Source organism: Cricetulus griseus, chromosome 2, assembly GCF_003668045.3.
Source record: "Cricetulus griseus strain 17A/GY chromosome 2, alternate assembly CriGri-PICRH-1.0, whole genome shotgun sequence".
In the NCBI taxonomy this organism is placed as follows: Eukaryota; Metazoa; Chordata; class Mammalia; order Rodentia; family Cricetidae; genus Cricetulus; species Cricetulus griseus.
The window spans coordinates 397,217,534-397,238,954 of NC_048595.1; the positions used below are offsets into that span (position 1 = coordinate 397,217,534).

The 21,421-nt window shown below is 45.6% G+C and overlaps 1 protein-coding gene across 1 annotated transcript in view; it reads left to right on the top strand.

The window, feature by feature from the left end:
* The window catches only part of Slc4a8 (solute carrier family 4 member 8), a 67,760-nt gene that overhangs the window by 12,269 nt on the left and 34,070 nt on the right, over window positions 1-21,421 (top strand). Inside the window, exons 2-9 of the mRNA XM_027396610.2 lie at window positions 4,076-4,157; window positions 11,532-11,681; window positions 12,346-12,481; window positions 13,474-13,634; window positions 18,062-18,250; window positions 18,760-18,851; window positions 19,832-19,989; window positions 20,654-20,741. Coding sequence (XP_027252411.1) covers window positions 4,076-4,157; window positions 11,532-11,681; window positions 12,346-12,481; window positions 13,474-13,634; window positions 18,062-18,250; window positions 18,760-18,851; window positions 19,832-19,989; window positions 20,654-20,741 — 1,056 coding nt within the window. The remainder of the gene's footprint in view (window positions 1-4,075; window positions 4,158-11,531; window positions 11,682-12,345; window positions 12,482-13,473; window positions 13,635-18,061; window positions 18,251-18,759; window positions 18,852-19,831; window positions 19,990-20,653; window positions 20,742-21,421) is intronic.

Consider the following 21,421-nt stretch of genomic DNA (forward strand, 5'->3'; position numbering starts at 1 on the left):
AATTATGAATAAAAACCTCTGTAAATATTTGTGGTCAGGTTTTTGTGAGGACTTAAGTTTCAGTTTTGGATGGTAAATGTCAATAAACACTGAATTACAAAGTAAGACCATGTTTTTGAAAGAAACTGTCTTACAGCGTGGCTGCAAAATTTTGCTTTTCCCCAACAGCGAAGAGAGGTCTGTTGTTACTGGTGTCCTGTGTTTTGGCCATGCCAATAGCTATGCAGACCTTGTTTTTGGACAGGGTCTGGCTGTGTACTTTGTGGCCTAGGCTGGTGTGGAACCCATTGAACCCCTTGCCTCAGCCTCCCAAGTGCTGGGATTAGAGATATGTATCACCATGACTGACTCTAGATAGATTTTAAAATTAAGTTTGTTTGTTTCTTGTTTGTTTTGTGTGCTTGTGCACACATGTGCATTCCATGGTGCCCATGTGGAGGTTAGAAGACACCTTGTGGGAGTCATTTCTCCTTCTACCATCTGGGTCTCAAGGGTTGAGCTCAGGTTGCCAGGCTTGGTGGCGGGGCCTTTACCTGCTGAGCTGGCCCTGAGTGATTTTCTTTTTAAAAAAGAAACAGCTAATTGTTTGAATAAATATCTAATAGGCTTACTGTTCCTTTTAACCTGCTTGGATTCCCTTTAACAGAAAATGGTATAAGAGACTGAGATCCCAGTGGTAGTGGCTGCCACTCATAGGCTGAGCGGACAGAATCCAGGTGCTGCTGACTGTGTGTCGTTTTCTGTGAACCCCCGTTTGATAGTGTTTTCAGTAAATTGGTATTTGGTTTTAGAGGCTTTATCAGATTCGAGGACAATTTATACCTCAATCCCCAGGGTCTCGGTGTCTCTCTTTGTCATGTTAGCAGCCACTGAAAACCTGTGCAGTCCATGAGGGACTTTAAAGTGGTGTTTGGGAAATTTTTTAAAAAAATATTTCTCATTTATTCTCTTCTGTAATGAAAAACCTGTTTCATCTGCTCTGGCACACTCAGAAGAAAGCCTAGACACACTATCACCTTTCATAGTCAAGAGTTGCCTTGTTAGAATTGTCCTTCAATGATGGCTAACTAGTTAAAATGTGTGTGTGTGTGTGTGTGTGTGTGTGTGTGTGTGTGTGTGTGTGTGTGTGTGTAGAACACAGGGCCCTGCACAGGCTAGGCAGTGCTTTTGCACTGAGCTACATCCTCAGCCCCTTGTTAAATTTGACAGTGCCGTAGACTCACAGGTCTTCATGTATTTGTTCTATGTCGTCTATTGAAGGTGTTACCTGAATTGGAGCACAGGTCACTGTGTTGTTGGCAAGGACCCTCTAAGGTGGCTGCTGGTGCCTTTGGCCACGTGTCTACTGCTCTGTGTTTCCTTGCTGTCTGATAAAACTGGAGGTTTCAAACACACCTTGTGTATTCCTCACTCAGACCGTAACCAGCCAATTTTTGTTTTGTTTTGATTTTTTTGAGAGAGGGTCTTACTGTGTAGCCCTGGCAGTCCTGTAACATTCACAGATCATGCTGCCCCTGCTTCTGGAGTGTGGGGGGTTAAAGGTGCCCACCACTATGTCCTTCTATCAGCCATATTTTCCTCCAAGAAACTCCGACTCCTTCAAGGAGAAAATGAGTTTTAGAGATCATAATCTGGGTGCTAATGATACTTATAGCCACTGGTTGATCTTATGTTATAGGCCTTCTGAAAGGATAGAGTTAAAAAATACCAACTAATTTAAAGCCATTTATGGACAGAGGATATGCCATATCCTTTTATTGATGCTTCCCACTCAGAGAAGATGTGGCTTTTATTTACCTTCTGTTTTTGCAGCTTTGCCTCACTTCTAACCTTTGAGGGCCCTCGTTCTCAACCACACTGGGTCTGACAGTGTGTTCACACAGTCAGTCATCTCAGAACACACAGTGACCTCCAGATATACAACGCCAGGACTGCAGCCCCTAGTGTGATGACTGAAGACAGCTCCAGCCGCTCCACCAATGGCTTTCACTAATCCCCATGCTCAGCGTGGCTGAAGCAAGACAGCCACTGAGGGGCCAGCCTGGGCTATAGAGAAAGCCTTCTCAAAAACCAAAAAAGGAAAAGAGCAGTTTGTGATCTTGGCTGTTATCATTTGTCTGTTTATTGTTCTGAGTGTGTATAGTGCTCGGGTGTCCTGATTTCTCCTCATCTTACATTTTATCAGGGTTACTTGGAATAGTTCCACTAAAATAGTCACACCACCAGCTTCACATCTATTTCTCTCTCTCTTTTTTTTTTATTTTGAGAATTCCTTTTTAAAAGACTTATTTTCATTCATTTGTGTCTGTGTCTGAGTGAATATCTTCCATGTGTGTGCAGGAAGTAGTGACTGGTAGCAGGGTGTTGGAAACCAGAACTGGACTTACCAGTGATTTTCAGCCATCTGAGGTGGGTGCTGGGAACCCAGTGTGGGTTCTCTGGAAGAGCAGTACACTTTTGACCACGAGCTAGCCATCTCTCTATCCCTGAGAATTTCTTTCTTAAACCTGAATTTATATAAAATATTTATGTAATAAGATATCAAAAGAAATCCTCCTCTGTCTTTGTTTCTTCTGTCTTATTCTTTTTCATCTGTTTTAAAAAGGGACTTGACACCCTCACACAGACATGCATGTAGGCGAAATACCAACATACATAAAATTAAGAAATAAATCATTAAAAATCAATCATTTGTAGCTATACTTTCTATTATTATTATTATTATTATTATTATTATTATTATTATTATTTTTACCCATGTGTCTGGGTGTTGCCTGCATGTATGTCTATGCACCATGTACATGCAGTGCCCTTGGAGGCCAGAAGAGGGCATTAGATTCTCTGGAACTGGAGTTTTTAGGTGGTTGGAAGCTGTCAAGTGGGTGCTGGGAATAGAAGTCAGGTTCTCTAGAGCAGTCAGTGATCTTAATCACTGGGCTGTCTCTCCAGACCCCTTTACTCTAAAGTGCAACCAGGCATTTATGTTCCAGCTCCCTGTGTAGCAAATCACAGTTTTTTTTACTTCATTTTTAAAACTTAATTTTCTCTCTTGGAGATTTTTTTTTTCATGGTAGCAATAATATGTAATTTTAAATGTCTAAAAAGTAACTCATCAAATTAATCACTCTAAGTGACATTTGACATTCTCTAAGAATTTATTTAAGTTAACCTCATTAAAAAATGCCTCCTCATTGGGGAACTAGATTGCCTGTGTTCAGCATTGTTGGGGTGCATAGATGAGCATGATGAAGTGGGGACTTTGGAGAGAGATCCGAGCAATGGGGGGGGGGGCTGTGCTGCAGAGCTTGGGGGAAGCACAGAGCCTGACAGTGTGCACAGGCCACATGGAGATGAGAGTGTGTCCAGTGTGCCGGTGTTGTCCCTGTGGTAAAGTAGCCTGGCCAGAGCCGCACATCAGGAAAGGAAAGCGGTACCAGAGTATCAGTTAAGTGTGTTTGTCTTAGTAAATTCATGCCTTGCATTTACGAAGGAGGGCACTGTGATCACAACATTCTTTTAGGAAAGACCTTCTGGTGGCTGGAGAGATGACGCAGCAGTTAAGAGCACTGACTGCTCTTCATGGGACCCAGGCGCAATTCCCGGCACCCACACGGCAGCTCACTTCTGTAACTACAGTTCCAGGGCACCTAACACCTTTACACAGGCATGGATGCAGACAAAACACAAAAGCACTTGGAATAAAATGAAAAAGAAAGACTGAGCACTCACTGTGTGGACGTTTACGTGAGCATTCACTATGCTCAGTCTTAACTCGTTCTTCCACCTCTGTGACTGTGGGGCTCAGTTATTTAAATGTGCTTTGGGTCTAGGCTCCTCACAGAAGCCCACAGAAAACGGCTGCCATAGTTTTATCTCAAGGTTATTGTGAGGATCCAATTTAAAAATATATGTAAACCACTGTTTTTCCCCTCCAGGTATCTCTAAGGAGTCTTGGTATGTACTGTGGTTTGAAGTATTTGGATGAATAAATATGCGTGTATTTCTGTAACTATTTGCATTGAATGGATGAATATTTGTGTATTTCTGTGACCATTTGCATATCTGTTTTAAACAGAGACCAGATGAGGAAGCTGTGGTAGATCAGGGTGGCACCAGCACAGTCCTCAACATCCACTATGAGAAGGAAGAGTTGGAAGGTAAGAAACGTCTCATGTGACCAGGGAAAGCAGAGGCTGCCTAGCTTGGAAAAAACAAGACCTGCCTTGCTCTCGGGAGACCTGGGTTCACATCTGACGCTTTCTCCCTGGCTGTGAGACCCTGTGGGGAAAACACATGATTTCCTTTGCCTCTTGGTCCCTGTCTTGAAACAACAGCAGAGGTAACAGTAACCCCTGCCTAATAGGCTTATTTATCATGGGCCCCATAGGCAGCGTGAGACACAGCACATAGAGCTCTGGGAAGCTCAACATAAAACTTAACAATAGCAAATAACCCATAACCTTTTCTCTGAGAGTGTGAAGTGCTCACTTAGTTCACTGACTTCGTAACTGCATGGAAATGTAAGTATCTGCACAGATTTCAAGGAAAATGAAATATCAGTAGTTTAAAAGTTCAGTTTGGCTGCAAAACCTTTTTTTTTAAAACCACATTTCCCCTGTTGGCTCTTCTTTTTCTAATTGTGCCCATTTCTACCAGATTTAAAAAAAAAATCTAAACAAGGAAAGGGAATATAGCAACCTACCATCAAAGGACTGAGAGTTCACTGTACACAGTTATATAAAAACACCAGTGAAACGAGGCAGGAGGAGTCAGCCATTCTTGTCCCTGCCTGTCTCCTAGCTTCTCGCCTGCCCAACCATGATTCCTCATTATTGGTGACATTCCTTTATGGAGGAAGGTTTGTGTCCAGTGCAGCCTTAACAAGGAGCCATGTTTGCACGTGCCTCCCCCCGCCCCCCATGGCTGCCGCTTCCCCTGCATGCTGAAGGCTGCAGCAACCTTCTGATGCTCAGACAGCATGGGAAGTGTTTCTCTGTACTGCTTGTTCCCATCATGGGTTTTAACTCAAACTTGTTCATGCCCCAGAGAAAACTTATTCTTTGGAAAGGAAGTGAAGGAAAGCTGGGGAGGCTGACTCGGGCTCTCGGACTGCCTGTCACTGTAAAAATGTGTGTATGTGGGGGTGGAGGGTCGGGGAGTGGGGGGCTGTATGAGTGGGGGGGGTTTCGTGGGTGGCTCTGCTGAGGTCGGTGGTGTTTGGGTAGATCAAGGTCAAGTTCTAGAAGTTATTTTGTCCCAATGGATGAAGGGACAGGGAGAAAGTGGGAGCAGGGAGTGTGCTGTTGGCGGGAGGCCTCTCGTGTGTTAGGCATTGGATCAGGCACTTCAGACCAGCTACCCTTTCATCTGTAGTACTGCTTATCTCCCCCTCCTCAAGGGGGTGGGAAAGACCACTGATGAAAAGTTTCTGCAACCCGATAAGCCTCCCCGCTGAGGCAGCAATCCAAATCAGACCAGATCAAACCCAATTAGAAAAAGCCCATGTTTAATGGATACAGTGCTCCCAGATGGCCTTCCAGACCCCCAGAGAGCAGACAGGAAAGGGAGGCTGGAAAAACCACTGAGTCTGTTCTCTGAGGGACAGTTTAAATACCCTGTGGGAGTGGTCTTGAATATCTCTGGGAGAGGGGCTATCATTTGGTGGGCTTTCTGAGATGCAGCAGGGTTTGGAGCGGGGCTTGGGTGGAACTTCCACCATAACATTCCAGACTCTGGGTATATGGATGCCAGGGGCTGGGACAAAGCTTTTACCATAACAACTACCACAATTCCAGAGGTAAATTTGAAGCAAGCTTTATTAAATACTGGCCAGGATGATGGACACTGGCCAGGTCCATTCCTGCTGTAGTAGCCAGGGGCTGATAAAAGGCAAAACCCACAAGGCTATGTATTTCCTGCCTCCGTCCAATCACGGGCAAGCATACATCCTGATGTACTTCTGCCTTCCTACTTCCGGCCTACCAGTGATCAAGCACATCCTGTGTAGCTGGGGCAACCAACCTTGTTTAGAGAAGGAAAAACACATGTCTTGTTATCTAACATGAACTACAGCCCCGGCATTCCGGGAAGTTCTCTGTCCTTGGGCAAGTGGAGCTTACAGGTTAGAGGCACTTATAGATCTCTTAAGCACAGTAATTTAAACTTAAAATATAACTTTAGCCCTCACAGCACCCCAGACACATGTTGGTGCCATTACACTCTTTAGTTGTGGGAACTGACTTGATGGTAGAGGAGACTGGGGTGGAAACCCTCTCTTTTCCCCTCTGTACTTCGAGGTGGGCAGGCATAACCTCACCCTCCAGGCCTTGCTTCATTATGCTGACATTTCTTTGTGCTGTCTGGTCACCTGGAGGTGCGTTGCTAGTAGCTCCGTTGTCCTCTAGCAATCACCCTATGGACCTTAGTCCTTCCCTAGGAAGTGAACATGTATGAATATTTGGTGTGTCCTTCGGAGTAGAATAACAAACCCGGGCAAGCTCTCTTGGATTTTGAGGGCCATGTCTCATCCGTTGAGCTCAGCTGAGGAACTGCTGGGAGCAGCATCTCCCGATGACATCATCTCTTCCTGGTACAGGCTCCACTCTGCTGGGAAAGAAAACTGCGGATGACACATTGCTGGAGGACACCGTGCTGGGAAATGACTTTTTATGACAAGATCTTTCTGAACACTAGAGTCTCTTCTGTTAACCCTACATGCAGTGGAGGCCTAATGGTCCTCCTTTGCCCAGACCTGAAATGTCTCGAGAGCAGAGCCCCAGAAGAGGAGAGGGAGTGGGGTGGGCTGCTGCAGGCTTGCCTGTGCTATGGGTTCCACTCAGACTTACTCACTCCAGGTGTAATCACAGAACTTGATTATCTGTATTAGCTCCATGTTCAGGGAGCCATTTATTACAGACTGATGTCTTTGGGGCTGCAATCAGAACCAGCCAAACAACCCCGGATCGGACCCTGAGTAGGGGTGTGTGGATGCGGGAAAGCTAACTATCCAACGATGTTAAAGATGAGACAGAGACATCTGGTCATATCAGGAGGGCACTCAGTTACTACTGAAGGCCCTGGTTTATTGATGCATCATCTTAAATAATCATCCAAAGGTGGGGGCAATGGCAGAAGACATCTATTATCATGTATATGTTATTACATTATATTATCATGTATAAAGGACTAATAGCAAATATTCCCGTAATCCTAGAGACACTTCTTTGCTGCACATACTCAAGTCCTCAGGCACCCTACATCAGCACGACTCACTAGCCTTCAGGGTGGGTGTAAGCTCTCCTTGGCCCAAGGCTATCGTTATTTAGAATAGGAGCCATTCTCCACTGAGACCAGGCCATCTAGTGGCTGTCAGCTGACATCTAAAAGACAATAGATGTTGGGTGGAATAGATTCTAAAATACACAGCCCCAACACTTGATGAATCTGCATGCAGGCTAGTGGTGTCACCTAATGGCACACAGAGAAAAAACAGCCTCACTTTAATGGAAGATGCCATAAATTGTCTTCTGATTCAGTAATGCAATGCTGCCTCTTCCTTTGACTGTATTTCGGATGCTCTACCCACGTTCCCTAACGATATCTTCAGAGACCTGTTCATAATGGAAAATGTGGGTCTTTTTGAATGAGCTGACTCTACCCATTAGAGAAGGATGAATGGAAGAGCATCTTTAGAAGACAACTGCGACAGTCCATAGGACATTTCAGTGGGTCTCCTCAGCCCCTGTGGAACACGGCATGTGTGTTAGTTAGAGGAATGGCTTTTCCCATTTTTTTTCTGGCAGAGCATTACTCCTGATGAAGTCCTAAATTTATGACTTTGGTGTCAGCTTAATGCTCTCTAACAAAGGCTGGACCCACTTGGTCATATTTGTAACTAAGGAGGCTTGCGTGAGTTCCACATGTGGAACTTCCCCTGTGGTTATCGACTTTGAGTCACCCTGTAAGCCCAAAGGAGCAGAGTATCCATTAGTACTCGCTAATGAGCTGCATGTGAGCACTTGGTAAACAGCACCTGGGGCAGTAGCGTAGTCTGCAGCCCCTCTGTGTGGGTGGCTCATACCTGTGCTCTCTCTTCTGCTCCAAAGATGATCCAGTGGCTCTCATTCATGGCTGTGCTCTCTCTCTCTCTCTCTCTCTCTCTCTCTCTCTCTCTCTGTGTATGTATGTGAATTCTTATTTTTAAAACCATCAACATTACAAGTTTTACTAAATTAGCATGCTTTATTTGCATGCTGATGGCCTCAGTAGACTCAGTCTGCTGACATTGGCTAAAGAATGAGTTTGGTTACATATAGGCATTGGAGGAGACCTAAACCGGGGCTATGAGTTCACAGGTATGTAGTTGGGAGTAAGGCAACTGCTCAACTGTAATGCAAGGTGGTGGTGGTGGGGGGGAAGGCATGAGAAAAGCTTTGGCTAGGGCTCTGGGTAACTTGGAGGAAGGTGACCACACATCTCACCAGGGAAATTAGAAATAATGCTAAGAGGGCAGGTGACTTTGCAGTGAGTCTTGGGTGAGTGTGAGTGTGCAGAAGTGCCGGCATGCTGAGGAAGCAGCTTGGCTCAGGTGGAGAAAGTGTGAAGTTCTCTGGTGCAGCAGCTGTGGAGTGTGGAGGGCGCTGGGACCAGCTGTTCTGGCGCTGGTGAAGAGGCAGAATGTTTCTTCTGTGCCAGCGTGGAGGGATACCCTTTTAGTTCTCTTGAGCTGATCACCTGGTTCTGGTAGAGATTATTTATTTCCATGTTGAATATGTAAACTTGTCCCAAAGGAAGGAAAACCCAGAGAAGAGGCTGAGAACTGAGCACAGGGGGCCTGGACACATAGGATGAAGTATGATGGCTGTAACCAGGAGGATGACTCTGTAACGTTCAGATAGTGTGGGAGACAGGAAGGAGACCCTGCTTTGTCAGAGCAGGAGCAGCGAAAGGCTTGGCATCCCTGATGGCAGAGGCTGGAGCTGGGAATCAAAGGTAATGCTGAGGAAAGTTACTTAATAATTTTTAGTTTGTATATGAGTGTCTTGACTGCATGTATGCCATTTCATCACGTATGTGCATTGCCCTGGAGGCCAGCACAGGTCATGAGCTCCTCTAGAACTGGGGTTTCACACCGTTATGAGCCACTGTGGAGCTGCTGGGAAACCCACAGCCACCAAGGAATTTACACAGTGGTGTGCTGTAGACATGAATATGGAATCTTTTTCTTTCTTTCTTTTCTTTCTTTCTCTCTCTCTCTTTTTTTTTTTTGGTGACAAAGCCTCACTATTGTCTAGAGTAGTCTCAAACCCACTATGGTCCCCAGATTGACTTCTAAGTTTTAGCCCCCTTCTGTGTGCGAGGATTCTAGGTGTGAGATACCACATCCACTGTGAGCTTGACTTTCAAAGGAGGATTTTTTGAGGCATGTTAATCACTGTAGGTCAGTGGTTCTCAACCTATGGGTCATGACCCCTTTTGGAGTCAAACAACTATTTCACAAGGGTCACTTAAGATCATCAGAAAACACAGATATTTACGTTATAATTCATAATGGTAGCACAATTACAGTTATGAAATAGCAACAAAAAATAATTTTACAGTTGGGGGTCACCACAGCATGAGGAACTGTACTAAAGGGTCCCAGTTGAGAACCACTGCTGTAGATAAATATTTGAAACTGTGTGGCCGCATACACCTGTACTCCCAGGCTGAGGCAGAATTGTGTGATGCCAGCCTGGTAAGCCAAGCTGAGATACATACAAAAACTAAGGGTCTGGGGAGTCGTGTGAAGAAGTGAACTCGAAATCCAAAGAATGGGTTCCACTAAAAGAGAGGAGAGAACAAGGGTCAGGAATCACCCTTCTCTTGGTGGGGTGTGTGAGGTGGCAGTGGCAGGAGAGCTGAAGGCACTCAGGACACCAAGGAAGATGGGCATCTGGAGACCCGTGCTGCACACTGGCTGTCCAGAGTCTGTGGAACCAGGTGTGTGTGTGTGTGTGTGTGTGTGTGTGTGTGTGTGTGTGTGTGTGCGCGCGCGCGCGCGCTGTGACAGAGCTCTGGCGACTAAGTGCCATCTGACGTCCTTACTATGGACAGCTTTAGTAAAGGGCAGGGACAGAAGCCACAGTCAGAGGCCCTGGAGCAAGAATCTGGGGAGGAGGAGGGGTGAGGCCAGTCATGCTTAAGGAAGGAGAGAACGAAACATAGGAGCAGCAGTCAGCAGGAATCTTCTTGGGTCAGCCATGGAGAACTGGATGGAGAGCAGAGAATGAGCATAACTTGTGCCAGGGAGGGGCCGGGGAGTGGGAGGCATGGAATGGAGTGTTCCAGAGCCTGGCAGAGAGGAGCCAGACTGTGACTGAAGGGGCTACCATGGAAGGGCCTGAGACTTCTCAGTAAGGTGAGAAACAAGAGGTCAAAGGGATGGGCATAGGTAGAATTCAAAGACACCGGCTAAAGATGGCTGCCAAGAGCAGTGGGGACAGAGTGGGGCACAGCTAAGCTCTGGTGTGCAGAGCTGCAGGCACTGGGGAAATGGGCAGAGCAAGGCTGCGAGTATCAGGGTTGGGAACTGCCTGGAACTTCTGATTCTGAGTTCCAGGGTTGGCAAAGGAGTCAGGTGGAGGATGAAAACCAAAAGGTGTGTGTGGGAGGAATGGGGAGCAGGAGGGGACAAGAAAGGCATCTTCTACTTGTTGTGACTGCCTTTAATGTCTCTAAGCCTCACTCCCTCTGATTTAGAAGGCCTGTCTGCAGTAGTCTAGATGGTGTGGTTAGTTCCAGGCATAGCCTTGAGCATTTTCCATGCCTTATCTTATTTGCTGCTCTTTATAACCCCATGAGTTAGAAAAATAAGCATCCGTGTTCCTTTTAAAAGGCGAATCAAGAGAACCTGGATGGCTCACTCATGCTCAGACATCTATTGCCAAAGTGCAGACGGTCTGACAAGGGCCTTGACTGTGCTTAACCACCTCTCTGCCAAAACCTGCTGGTTACCATATGGGAATCGTCTCTAAAATCACTCACATTGTTTGTGTAATAGCAAAAAGTAGCATATCTTCATAGTTTTTAAGTCATATTCCCTCCCTTCCTATTCCCCCTCCATCTTCCATCCCTCTCTTCCTCCTCCCTCTCCCTCCTCCCTCTACCCTCCCAGCCAGAGCCTAGCACATGCTGGGTTCTGCGGCTGAGCTATGTTCCCATGTTCTAATATGTGACTTGCTACGCCCTTCACATGCTCCCCCAGCCTCACCATGCCTCCTAGCCACGCACCCGCTCTCTCACAGCTAGTGTACGTAATGAAGCACAGTTCTTTCCTTTGATTGTCACAACATCCTGGTGAGGTGTATAGCCATATGCAGGACAGAGGAAGACACTGCCAACTCTCTGACTGCTGTCTTTAGTCCTGGAGTCTGTAAACTTTGATCATTCCAGAAGTGCCTGGTACAAAACCTGTGATGTTTTTGCTGTTAATTATGCTAGACTCCTTTTGTAAAAGGAGTTCTCTCCATAGGCCTTCTGCTTCCATCCAGGTCATAGAACTCTGTATGTGGGGGTTCGGATGCCACTGGGCAGGCAGAGCCATCGGCACCACCGCACTCATGGCCAGAAGCACAGGAGAAGAGGAGGGCGGGGCAAAGGAGCCAGCCAGGGCGAAGAGGGCCTGGAAGCCTTGGCCCATGGTAAGACCCCGGGGAGAGAGGGCCGGTGCCCATGGTAGGGTGGTATGGTGATTCATGGAAGTGCAGGAGGCATAGGCAGCTGGTCTTGATCCTCTAGCCATTGGCTAGGGTTCCCAAGAGGAAGGAATGCTTCTAAGAACTAAAAATGTTTTCCTGAAATTGGCATTTCAACACCTCAATCAACACTATAAGTAATCCTTTGCTATTTAAAAAAAATGTCAGATCTCTAGAAAACTAAAAAAAAAACCATTTTTATGTGTTTGGGTGTTTTGCCTGCATGTATATTTGTATGCTATGTGCTCGCCTGGTGCCCTTGCAGGCCAGAAGAGGCGATCAGATCCCTGGTGCTGGAGTTAGACAGTTGTGAACCACCATGTGGGTGGTGGGAACTGAACCCAGGTCCTCCAGAAGAGCAGCCAGTGCTCTCAACCACTGGGCCGTCTCTCCAGCCCTGATTTCTAGGTTCTCATGGGACTTTTGAAAGTGGTCTGTCCTCATGTTTAAATGCTTCCACAAAATAGCCTTTTCTCTAAGAACAAAGGAACTTTTAAATCTGTATTCGGGACATCTTCTATATATTCCCAAAGCTGTTAGGCAGAAGCTATTTTTGTTCCGACTTGGAGGCTAGATACACATCAAGACCTTTCTCTGGTTGGTTTTCTAGACACCCCATCTCAGCGTGTACAGTTCATTCTTGGCACTGAGGAAGATGAGGAGCATGTGCCTCATGAGTTGTTCACAGAGCTGGATGAAATCTGTCTGAGAGAGGGAGAGGATGCTGAGTGGAAGGAGACAGCCAGGTGAGGTCCTAACAGAACCCGGGTCAGGAGCTCTGGGCATAGGCAGATGTCTACCTCTCAGCAAGTGGCAGGCCAGCTTGCCTTTTGTCTTTTCATGGGTAACTAGGTAGCCTGGCTTCAGCGCACACTGATGTGGCCTTGATGCATGAACTACTATGGACATTTCTCGTGGGCCAGCTGGCCTGGTAGCAAGTGAAAAGGCTGTTAGTCTTTTGTGTCTCTGTCCTTGTGGATTTCTAAAATCATACAAAGAACTGATAAAAATGTAACTGTCTTATTAATGTGGTTTGTCAATGTGTCCAAATGACACAGATTAGATTTTTAAAAATCATGCTTACTATAGACAATTAAAAAAATAAAGATAGCCGGGCGTTGGTGGTGCACACCTTTAATCCCACACTCGGGAGGCAGAGGCAGGTGGATCTCTATGAGTTCGAGGCCAACCTGGTCTCCAGAGCGAGTGCCAGGATAGGCTACACAGAGAAACCCTGTCTCGGGAAAAAAAAATAAAGATAAGTAAAAGGGAGAAAATGACAGTAAACTTCTATCCTACAGTCCCAAGGATAAAACAAGAAATATGTTTGGGGTCTTGTACCTACATGTGTTTGTAATATTAGATTTATCTTTGAATAAAAATGGGATTAGGGCTGGGTATTGGTGTCGAACGCCTTTAATCCCAGCACTTGGGAGGCAGAGGCAGGCATATCTCTGTGAGTTCAAGGCCAACCTGGTCTCCAGAACAGGAGAGTTCCAGGACAGCCAAGGGTGTTACACAAGAGAAACCAAAATGAATTAATGCATAAATGAATAAGTAAAAATAAAAGTTGGGGTGGAGGGGGGATGGTAGACTTCACTGTGCCACAACTTGCTTTTTCCAGTTCTTCCAGTGTGTACATTAGGCCAGGCATTGCAGTCTTCTCTGTGGCTACTCAGATAGCCCTTGATAAACCCATCTTCTATCAGTGGCATCTCATTGTTGGCCATGCTTGTAGGTGGCTGAAGTTTGAAGAGGATGTTGAAGACGGGGGAGAGCGCTGGAGCAAGCCTTACGTGGCAACTCTTTCTTTGCACAGTCTGTTTGAGCTAAGGAGCTGCCTCATCAATGGCACTGTCCTTCTGGACATGCGTGCAAGTAGCATAGAAGAAATTTCAGGTAAGGCTAAAGGAAGGGCAGAGACACTGGAAAAACTCGAAAGTATTCGAGGCAAACATTCTGGTACACTATACAGTGAGTGATTCCTTCTCTTAAGCAAAACAGAACAGAACAGTGAAGCCAGAAAGAAAGAAAACTAACGGGCTGTTGATATGGCTCAGGGGTTCACTTGCTATGCAAGCTGAGCAACCTGAGTTTCACCCAGGAACCCACGATGGAAGAACTGACCTATGAAAGTTGCCCCCTGTCCTCCACAAGCACGCCATGGCACACACCTTCGTCACACACACACACACACACACACACACACACACACACACACACACAGGCCCACTAATGATTGCAACAGCAACAACAATAACTTTAAAAAGAAAACTAAAGATGTAAAAGTATAAAATATGTCATCTAGAACAGATATGCAGGAAAGTGAACCACAGTATTCCCGAACTTCAGAATGGCATGCAGGGTAGACCTGCTGAGAAGTTTTCTGACGTGAATGGAGCAGAATTGGAGAATGCCTGGCTGCCTGTGCAACATTTCCTCTTGATCGACTCTGTTCTACTGGACAGGTTAAAGACTCTCTGTTCCGGTTACCTAAGTAATTATGCCTCTCTGAGGACCTTTGGGGGGACCCTAGGGATGGTCAGTACTGACGGACTTCTGTGTCAGCTTTGGAAGGTGGTGCCCAGATGTACCACCAACTGTGGGGAAAGTAAATTAAAAAAAAAAAAAAAGTGAGTTCAGTGCGATGGCCATGTTCACTGCTCTAAAGGCAGTGGAGCCTGGGAGAATGGAACCCAATAATGAACATCAGACAATTTATACAATGTACACAGTACCCTGAGGGCAGTGCAGTGGGCAAGCTGCATGGGATGGGAAAGCCACCCTTGGTATGTGTCAGAAACATGTTTTTCTGTGGAGGTTTATAAATAGCAATAGCCAGTCAGTCATAATGAATAATCTGGAGTAAACTTACTCCTGTCTGATACACCTGGAAGGGGCTCAAAAGCAAATTCCAAGAACAAGTCTGTGCTTTTGAAGAAAATGAGGTCACAAGACTCTTGTCTTGGTTTCTTGGAGTTTTCTCACAAGCCCCCAGAAACCTTTCTTCACACAACCCCATTCTCTGACTGTGTTCTGACTGGGCCACATCTGCGTTTCACCGACTTCTAGCTATGTGTCTAAATGCCCATGAGGGTTCCCAAGAAAGTTTCTGCCCTGTTATTCAGAGGAGGAACACCAGGGAGTTAGTGACATTATAAACATTGATGAGAAGACCCTGCAGATGTCTTGGCAGGGTAGTGCTCTATCACATTAGAGCACTGTAAGAGAGATGATGGAGGGTGAGTTAAAGGCAGAGTAAGGCAGGCCATGGGATTAGACCAGGTAAGATGGTGCCTGCATTGTGTGTGTGTGTGTGTGTGTGTGTGTGTGTGTGTGTGTGTGTGTGTGTGTGTGTTCCTTCCTTGACTCCGGATTAGGCACAAACACACCCAAATGCCTGTTTCCACAGAGAGATCCTTTATTAAGCAGGGAAGAAAAGTTAAAGTGGCTGCTTTCTGACTCAGGCAGAAAATCAGCAGCAAATGACCTTGTAGGTGTCAGTCTTAAGAAGAGAAAAAGGGGAGGTCTTCGTTAGAGTGGGCTAGGATGCAGTGGTAAAGGAGGTGGGGGTGAGGGGGAAGGGGAAGGGGACAAGAGAAAAGGGGCAGGAGAGTGGGACAAAGGACCACCTCTGGATAGGGAGGAGACAGACCCATGGGCAAGTGGCGGTTTATGAAGGTAAAAGGGGAAACCCCATGTTAGGATGAGGTGTTTAAATTTGATTGGTCATGTTAATTAGATGAGACAAAGGGGGCTTCTGATTGCTGGACTTTAATACTTTGATAGCTGGACCTTGGTAGTCATCCTCAGGAGGAGGAAGTGGCCAAAACCTTGGTAGTTAGCTTTAGGAATGTAATCTAATTTTTTTTAGCGAGGCAGAGGGGTTGGGGGAGAAGGCAAGGCCTGCCAGAGCCACACGCTCCAGTGGGCCAGTGTCCCTTCGATGGGCAGTGCAGCAAGGGAGTAGAATTGATGGGAACAATTTGATGGACTGGTTTTGGGCAAAAGGAGGAGAGTGCTTAGGATTCTGGCTTATGGCTGGATGACTAAGAAAATCAGATCTGGTGGGTGGAAAGAGGATGGGTTTCATTTTGTACTTGGTAAGTTTTAGGGTGTGGGGACATCCAGATGATGTCTGTAGGTGACCAGAGCTTTGATGTGACTCTTGAGATAGATCTGAACTGAAATGTATTCTGGGCCATTGGCCCATGGGCATTTGGCGCTTACAGTCTCAAGGGTGGTTGAATAGTGAGATTAGAAAGGGATGGAGCTTCACTGTCTAAAGCTGGCTGCAGGGCAGTGTCACTCTTGGAGACTGAGGCTCAGGAGTGCTTAGAGTGGTGAGAGGGAAACCAGGTAACAGCCACCAAATTGGTGTTAGCCTACTGGGACCACTGTGACACATTTCCACATAGGTGGTGGCTCATGTCTGTAATTCTAGCACTTAAAGGTTAAGGCAGGTAGATCAAGTTCAAGACCAGCCTGGGCTTGGAGTAAAATGTCCTCTCCAAATTAAACCAATCAAGCAGTAAGTTTGGGAGCCAGAAATGTGAATTGAGTTATAGATAGGGCTGTGTTCCTGAAGGCCCAGCACAGAAATGGTTTCCTGTGGGCTCTCAGCTGGGAGCTGCAGGTGGTTCTTGAATCATGATTTTTTTTTTTTTCTTTTGAGAATTTTAAGTGGGAAGAGAAAAGTTAAAAACAGTAGATAGAAGAGGGGCCTCAGGTAGAATTTTTTTCCTTTCAAGATGAAGAATTCTAAAGCATGAGTGTAATCTGAGGGAAGAAATAATCATTACAAAGGTTGCATATGCAGGGACCTGGTCTCCATTGTTCACCCTGCAATCCCAGCATTTAGGGAATACTGGCAGCTGCTCAAAGCTAGCTGCAGTGCTCAGTAACAGCCTTCCAGTGGGTGCAGAGCCTTTGGCAATGTGCCTCTCTGTAGATGAGGAGACTGAGTAGAGAGTGGTCATGTAATTCCAAGGTCAGACCAGTCAAGAATAATGGAACTAGGAATGAAGTGTAGGGCCTGAACTCTAGACATGATCTAGAGTCCCGATGACAGAACCAGTAAGAAGCCCCCACCCCCCATAATTGGGCTTGATAGTTTAAATGCTGGTAATTTTCTCCAGTAAGCAGTTCATTAATTTAAATAATATGTTTTTAAACTTACTATTTCATTTTGTATTCGTGCGTTTTGCCTGCAAGCATGTTCTCTGGAAGAGCAGCTCATGCGCTTAACCACTGAGCCATCTTTCCAGCTCCGATTTAATTTTTCCTTTAGGCTCCACTTTCAGGTAGTCAGTCACTGGAGCCTCCTAGTTGCAACATCCCTGACAGTTACAGCAATGCTAAGTTCTTGGAGGAAGGGATAGTAGAATTAAGAGGGTAATCGTGAGCTTTTGAGTCAGCCAGTCCTGGATATAAACCCTCGCTCTTCAGCTTAGCAGATGTGAGAGTTTGGGGACTTTTATAACAATTGTTCATTGGTTTCCTTATCTGGAAGAACACACTGACTCAGAGTTAAGAGCATTTACTCTCTGATACTCTCTTCCAGTCTCCATGGGCACCTGTACACATGTGGCACACAAACACGTAACTGAAGATAAAAATAAATACATTTTAAAATAGAATTTAAAAAAAGAATTGTCATAAAAATACCCACTTTTTGGGTTTTAGTATAACAGCTGTAAAGCACAATAGAATAGTTCTGGGTTGTATCAAACAGATGGGCAGTTCGTGGTGTAGTTCTAGGTATGTATTAAATACTCAATAGGATTTGTTCCCCCAAAACAATGATTGGAGCTAAGCATAATGTGTCACCATGGAAGTCCTACCTTAAAGTGTTTTAATTAATTAATTTTATTTTATATGTACAAGTGCTTTGATTGCATGTGTGTATGCACACCACATGCCCAGTGCCCTTGGGGGCTGTGAGAGGGTGTTGGGTCTCCTAGAACTGGAATTACAGATGGTTAGGAACCACCACGTGGATGCTGGGAATCAAACCCAGTTTCTCTGTAGGAGCAGCCAGTGTTCTTATCCATGGGGCCACCTCTCCAGCTCCTGTAAGCCCCACTTTTGCAGAAGGGTCGCATTAGCTCAGGAATTCATGACCAGCCTACATAGCATAGTGACACCCCATCTCTAAATGATGTGTTCTCACAGAAACCAAATGCTCTTCGGACAGGAAGCAGAAATCACCTTGGTGACCTTAGTAGAGCAGCTTGCCTCTGCCTTTTGCTCCTTCCCCAGCCACCTGATACCATTCCCCTTGGGCTCCTGGACTCTGAGTGTTGCTGTGAATGTCTGCTTTCTAGACCTGATCCTGGACCAGCAAGAGCTGTTCAGTGACCTGAATGACAGTATGAGGGTTAAAGTTCGGGAAGCCCTTCTCAAGAAACACCACCATCAGAACGAGAGGCGGAGGAACAACCTCATCCCCATTGTCCGCTCCTTTGCTGAAGTTGGCAAGAAGCAATCGGACCCCCATTCCATGGATAAAGATGGTAAGGACTTGTGCGTCTCTGTTGTTTCTCTATATTAAGAATGCATTTGAGGACTAGTTGGAGATGCGGAATTACTAGGGTTCTAGGCTGTGACACTTGGACTCTGAATTTTTTGATGGGATTTCTGAGAGTTAACTATGTCCAAAGCCCGTGCTCAGGCCAGGTGAGTTGCAAAACCTTTCAGCTGTAATTGCTTCTCTTGCTGTGATTGGGCATGGTCTTGTCTGCATTATCTGTTCATTTACTAAATCAGAGTGCAGACCTTTGCTAGCAAACTATGACAAGCTCTCTGTAGAAGTCCTTGTTCACTGGGGTTGGGGTCGCTGCCTCTAGAAAGAGAGGAAGAGAGGAAGGTGAATGAGGACCAGGGCCTCTGTCTTGCTCTTACCACTGTGTGTGGAGAAAGATGCGGGTGGACCCTGCTTCATAGTCCTGTCAGCCTCTAGAAGTCACAGGCTGGCTGTGTCAGGGGAAGGGCAAGCCCATTCTGTTTGGTTTTCTCCAAACAGGTCAGACTGTTTCTCCTCAGTCTGCTCCAACTACGAATCTTGAGGTGAAAAACGGAGTGAATTGTGAACACAGTCCTGTGGACCTAAGCAAGGTGAGGGAGACATGGCAAGTTGACTTCTAGGCCTAAGGTTATCTGTAGTGGAGCCCAGTGTATTCTGGATTCTTTCTGGGATCTGGTAAGCTCTGATATTTCCTTCTCATCTTCAAGTTGTCACACAGTGTTTTGTAGCTGCCTCCCAACAACATAGGAATGTTTTGGACTCTTCTTGGGGGCTGTGACTGCTGTATATGATGGAAGCAGCCCGGTATTAGAAAAGAGAAGTAACGTGACCCAGAACTTCCGGGGCACCTCCTCTCTGAGGAGCATATGGGATGGGATTCAGATCAGAGTTCTTGGATTTAAACTTTGAATTTTTTTTTTTTTTCAAGACAGGGTTTCTCTGTGTAGCCCTAGCTGTCCTGGAACTCATTCTGTAGACCAGCCTAGCCTTGAATTCACAGAGATCCGCCTGTCTCTGCCTCTCAAGTGCTGGGATTAAAGGCGTGAGCCACTAATGCCTGGCTAAACTTTGATTCTTGAGGTGGCTCAGTGGATTAAGGTATTGCTGTCTAACAATCTGAATTCCATCTGGAAACCCACACAGTGCAAGGGGGAACTGATTCTCACAAGGTGTTCTTTGACTTTCATACATGGTTGCATACGTACATACACGTGTACACACAGCACATACTGCGCGCACACACAGTACACACATGAATGCACACACATACTAAATTATAATTTATATGTGATATAAATTACAAATAAATATGTATTCTAAGCTCCGTAGTTCTAGCCAGCTTTCTCTCCCGGCATCTTAATTGCTTTTTTCTGCCTTTGTTTTTAAATAGTGGGACTGGATATGATCTAAGATACCTCCATTCAGGATTTTGTAAAGAACAAATAAAACAGTGATAAACCTTTTTTTTTTTTAAAACCTTGAGTGATACATGAAATATAAGGTGTGAAGAGAGTGATTGGCACTGAAGTTGATGGCTCCTAAATTGTCAGAGGCTCTTGTGCACTTTCAGGTAGACCTTCATTTCATGAAAAAAATTCCCACTGGGGCAGAGGCTTCCAATGTCCTGGTTGGAGAAGTGGACACTCTGGACCGGCCCATCGTTGCCTTTGTGAGGCTCTCCCCAGCTGTGCTCCTCTCTGGCCTGACAGAAGTGCCCATCCCAACAAGGTAACTGAAAGATACAGCTCAGGGCATCCTACCCAGAGCCGATGTGTGTGAGCACTAATGCTAGAGACTAGTTAGTACCAGAAGTTAGGGTTGGTAATAGTGAAAGAGCACAGTGGGGACCAGTGACTGTCATACCAGGAGAGAGTGGTACCCAGGGAACTGTCTCTAGGCAGAAGCACTTGGCTATTTGTGTGCCCTGAGGTGGTGATGTGGTGACTCAGAGTCCCATTAATTATAGAGAGGGCTCAGATGTCCAGAACACAGTTGAGCTCCCATCCAGGGCTCAGGTCATTTCTACTTCTTAGCCTTCCCCTTCTTATCATTTTTTTTATTAGAACAATGAATGGGAATCAGATAACCTTGGATTTACACATCAATGCCATGTTTTGAAAAGACATCCTTTCTACAGCTTGGATGTAGAATTGTGTCTATGGTAACTCTAGGAAACCCAGCCAGCCACATTATTGAATGATACTTTATGACAGCCCCAAATGCTGTTGGGCCATAGCAATGTGATGTTCTGCTGGGATTAGTACATGTTCTTCTTGACGGTAGTGACACTCTCTGTGTGGTAGTGGGGGAGAAAGATTCGGTATTTGGAGTGAATAAAATGTTACTTCTCAGCCTTTATTTACGTAACTCCCTCTTTTGTGTGTTTTGGCAGATTTTTGTTTATCTTATTGGGTCCAGTAGGAAAAGGTCAGCAGTACCATGAGATTGGCAGATCCATGGCCACCATCATGACGGACGAGGTACACACCTCTTCTGCCTTCTGTTTACTCATCTCATAAATACTGAGCACTTAATTCTGTTGCAGAAACCGTGTTTGTTGTTGAGGATAAAATAATGACTGTCACCGTGTCTTCTGGGAAGCATGCTGGGAACTTTTTTGAGAGCCAATCAGGAGAGACCCAAGTCCTCTGGGAGACTTTCCTTGCTCAATAGACAGGTTCTTAACACGTAGCCCAGGCTGGTCTTTGCACACCCAGTGCTGGATTATAAGCTTGTACCACTTTGGCCACTTAACTCCAAGGTATTCTTTGGAGTTACTCCCTTTTTAAAGTAATCACAGATACAGAGAAATCATTTTCTGGGAGAATTACTATGCCAAGTAGAATGTGTAGACTCATATTTAATGTAACTCATGAAGCCTGAGTTAACTTTCCGCAGAGTATAGTTTGATAAATATGTTGAAGTTATTTGCATAAAGAAACACTCCCATTCCATGGAAAGGAGAGTTGTTTGCATGAGTTCAGTTTATGCCTCAGGCAGTGTCATCGGGAAGTATCTGCAGGCACCATTGTTCTGGGCCTGGAGAGGGCTGCTATACAGTGGGTTTCCAAGGCAGAGAAGCATGGGCTGAGTGTATGATCTCTTTTGGTTCTTTCATAAAAGACCTTCATTAGTAAGTCTGTCTAGTTTTCACATGACT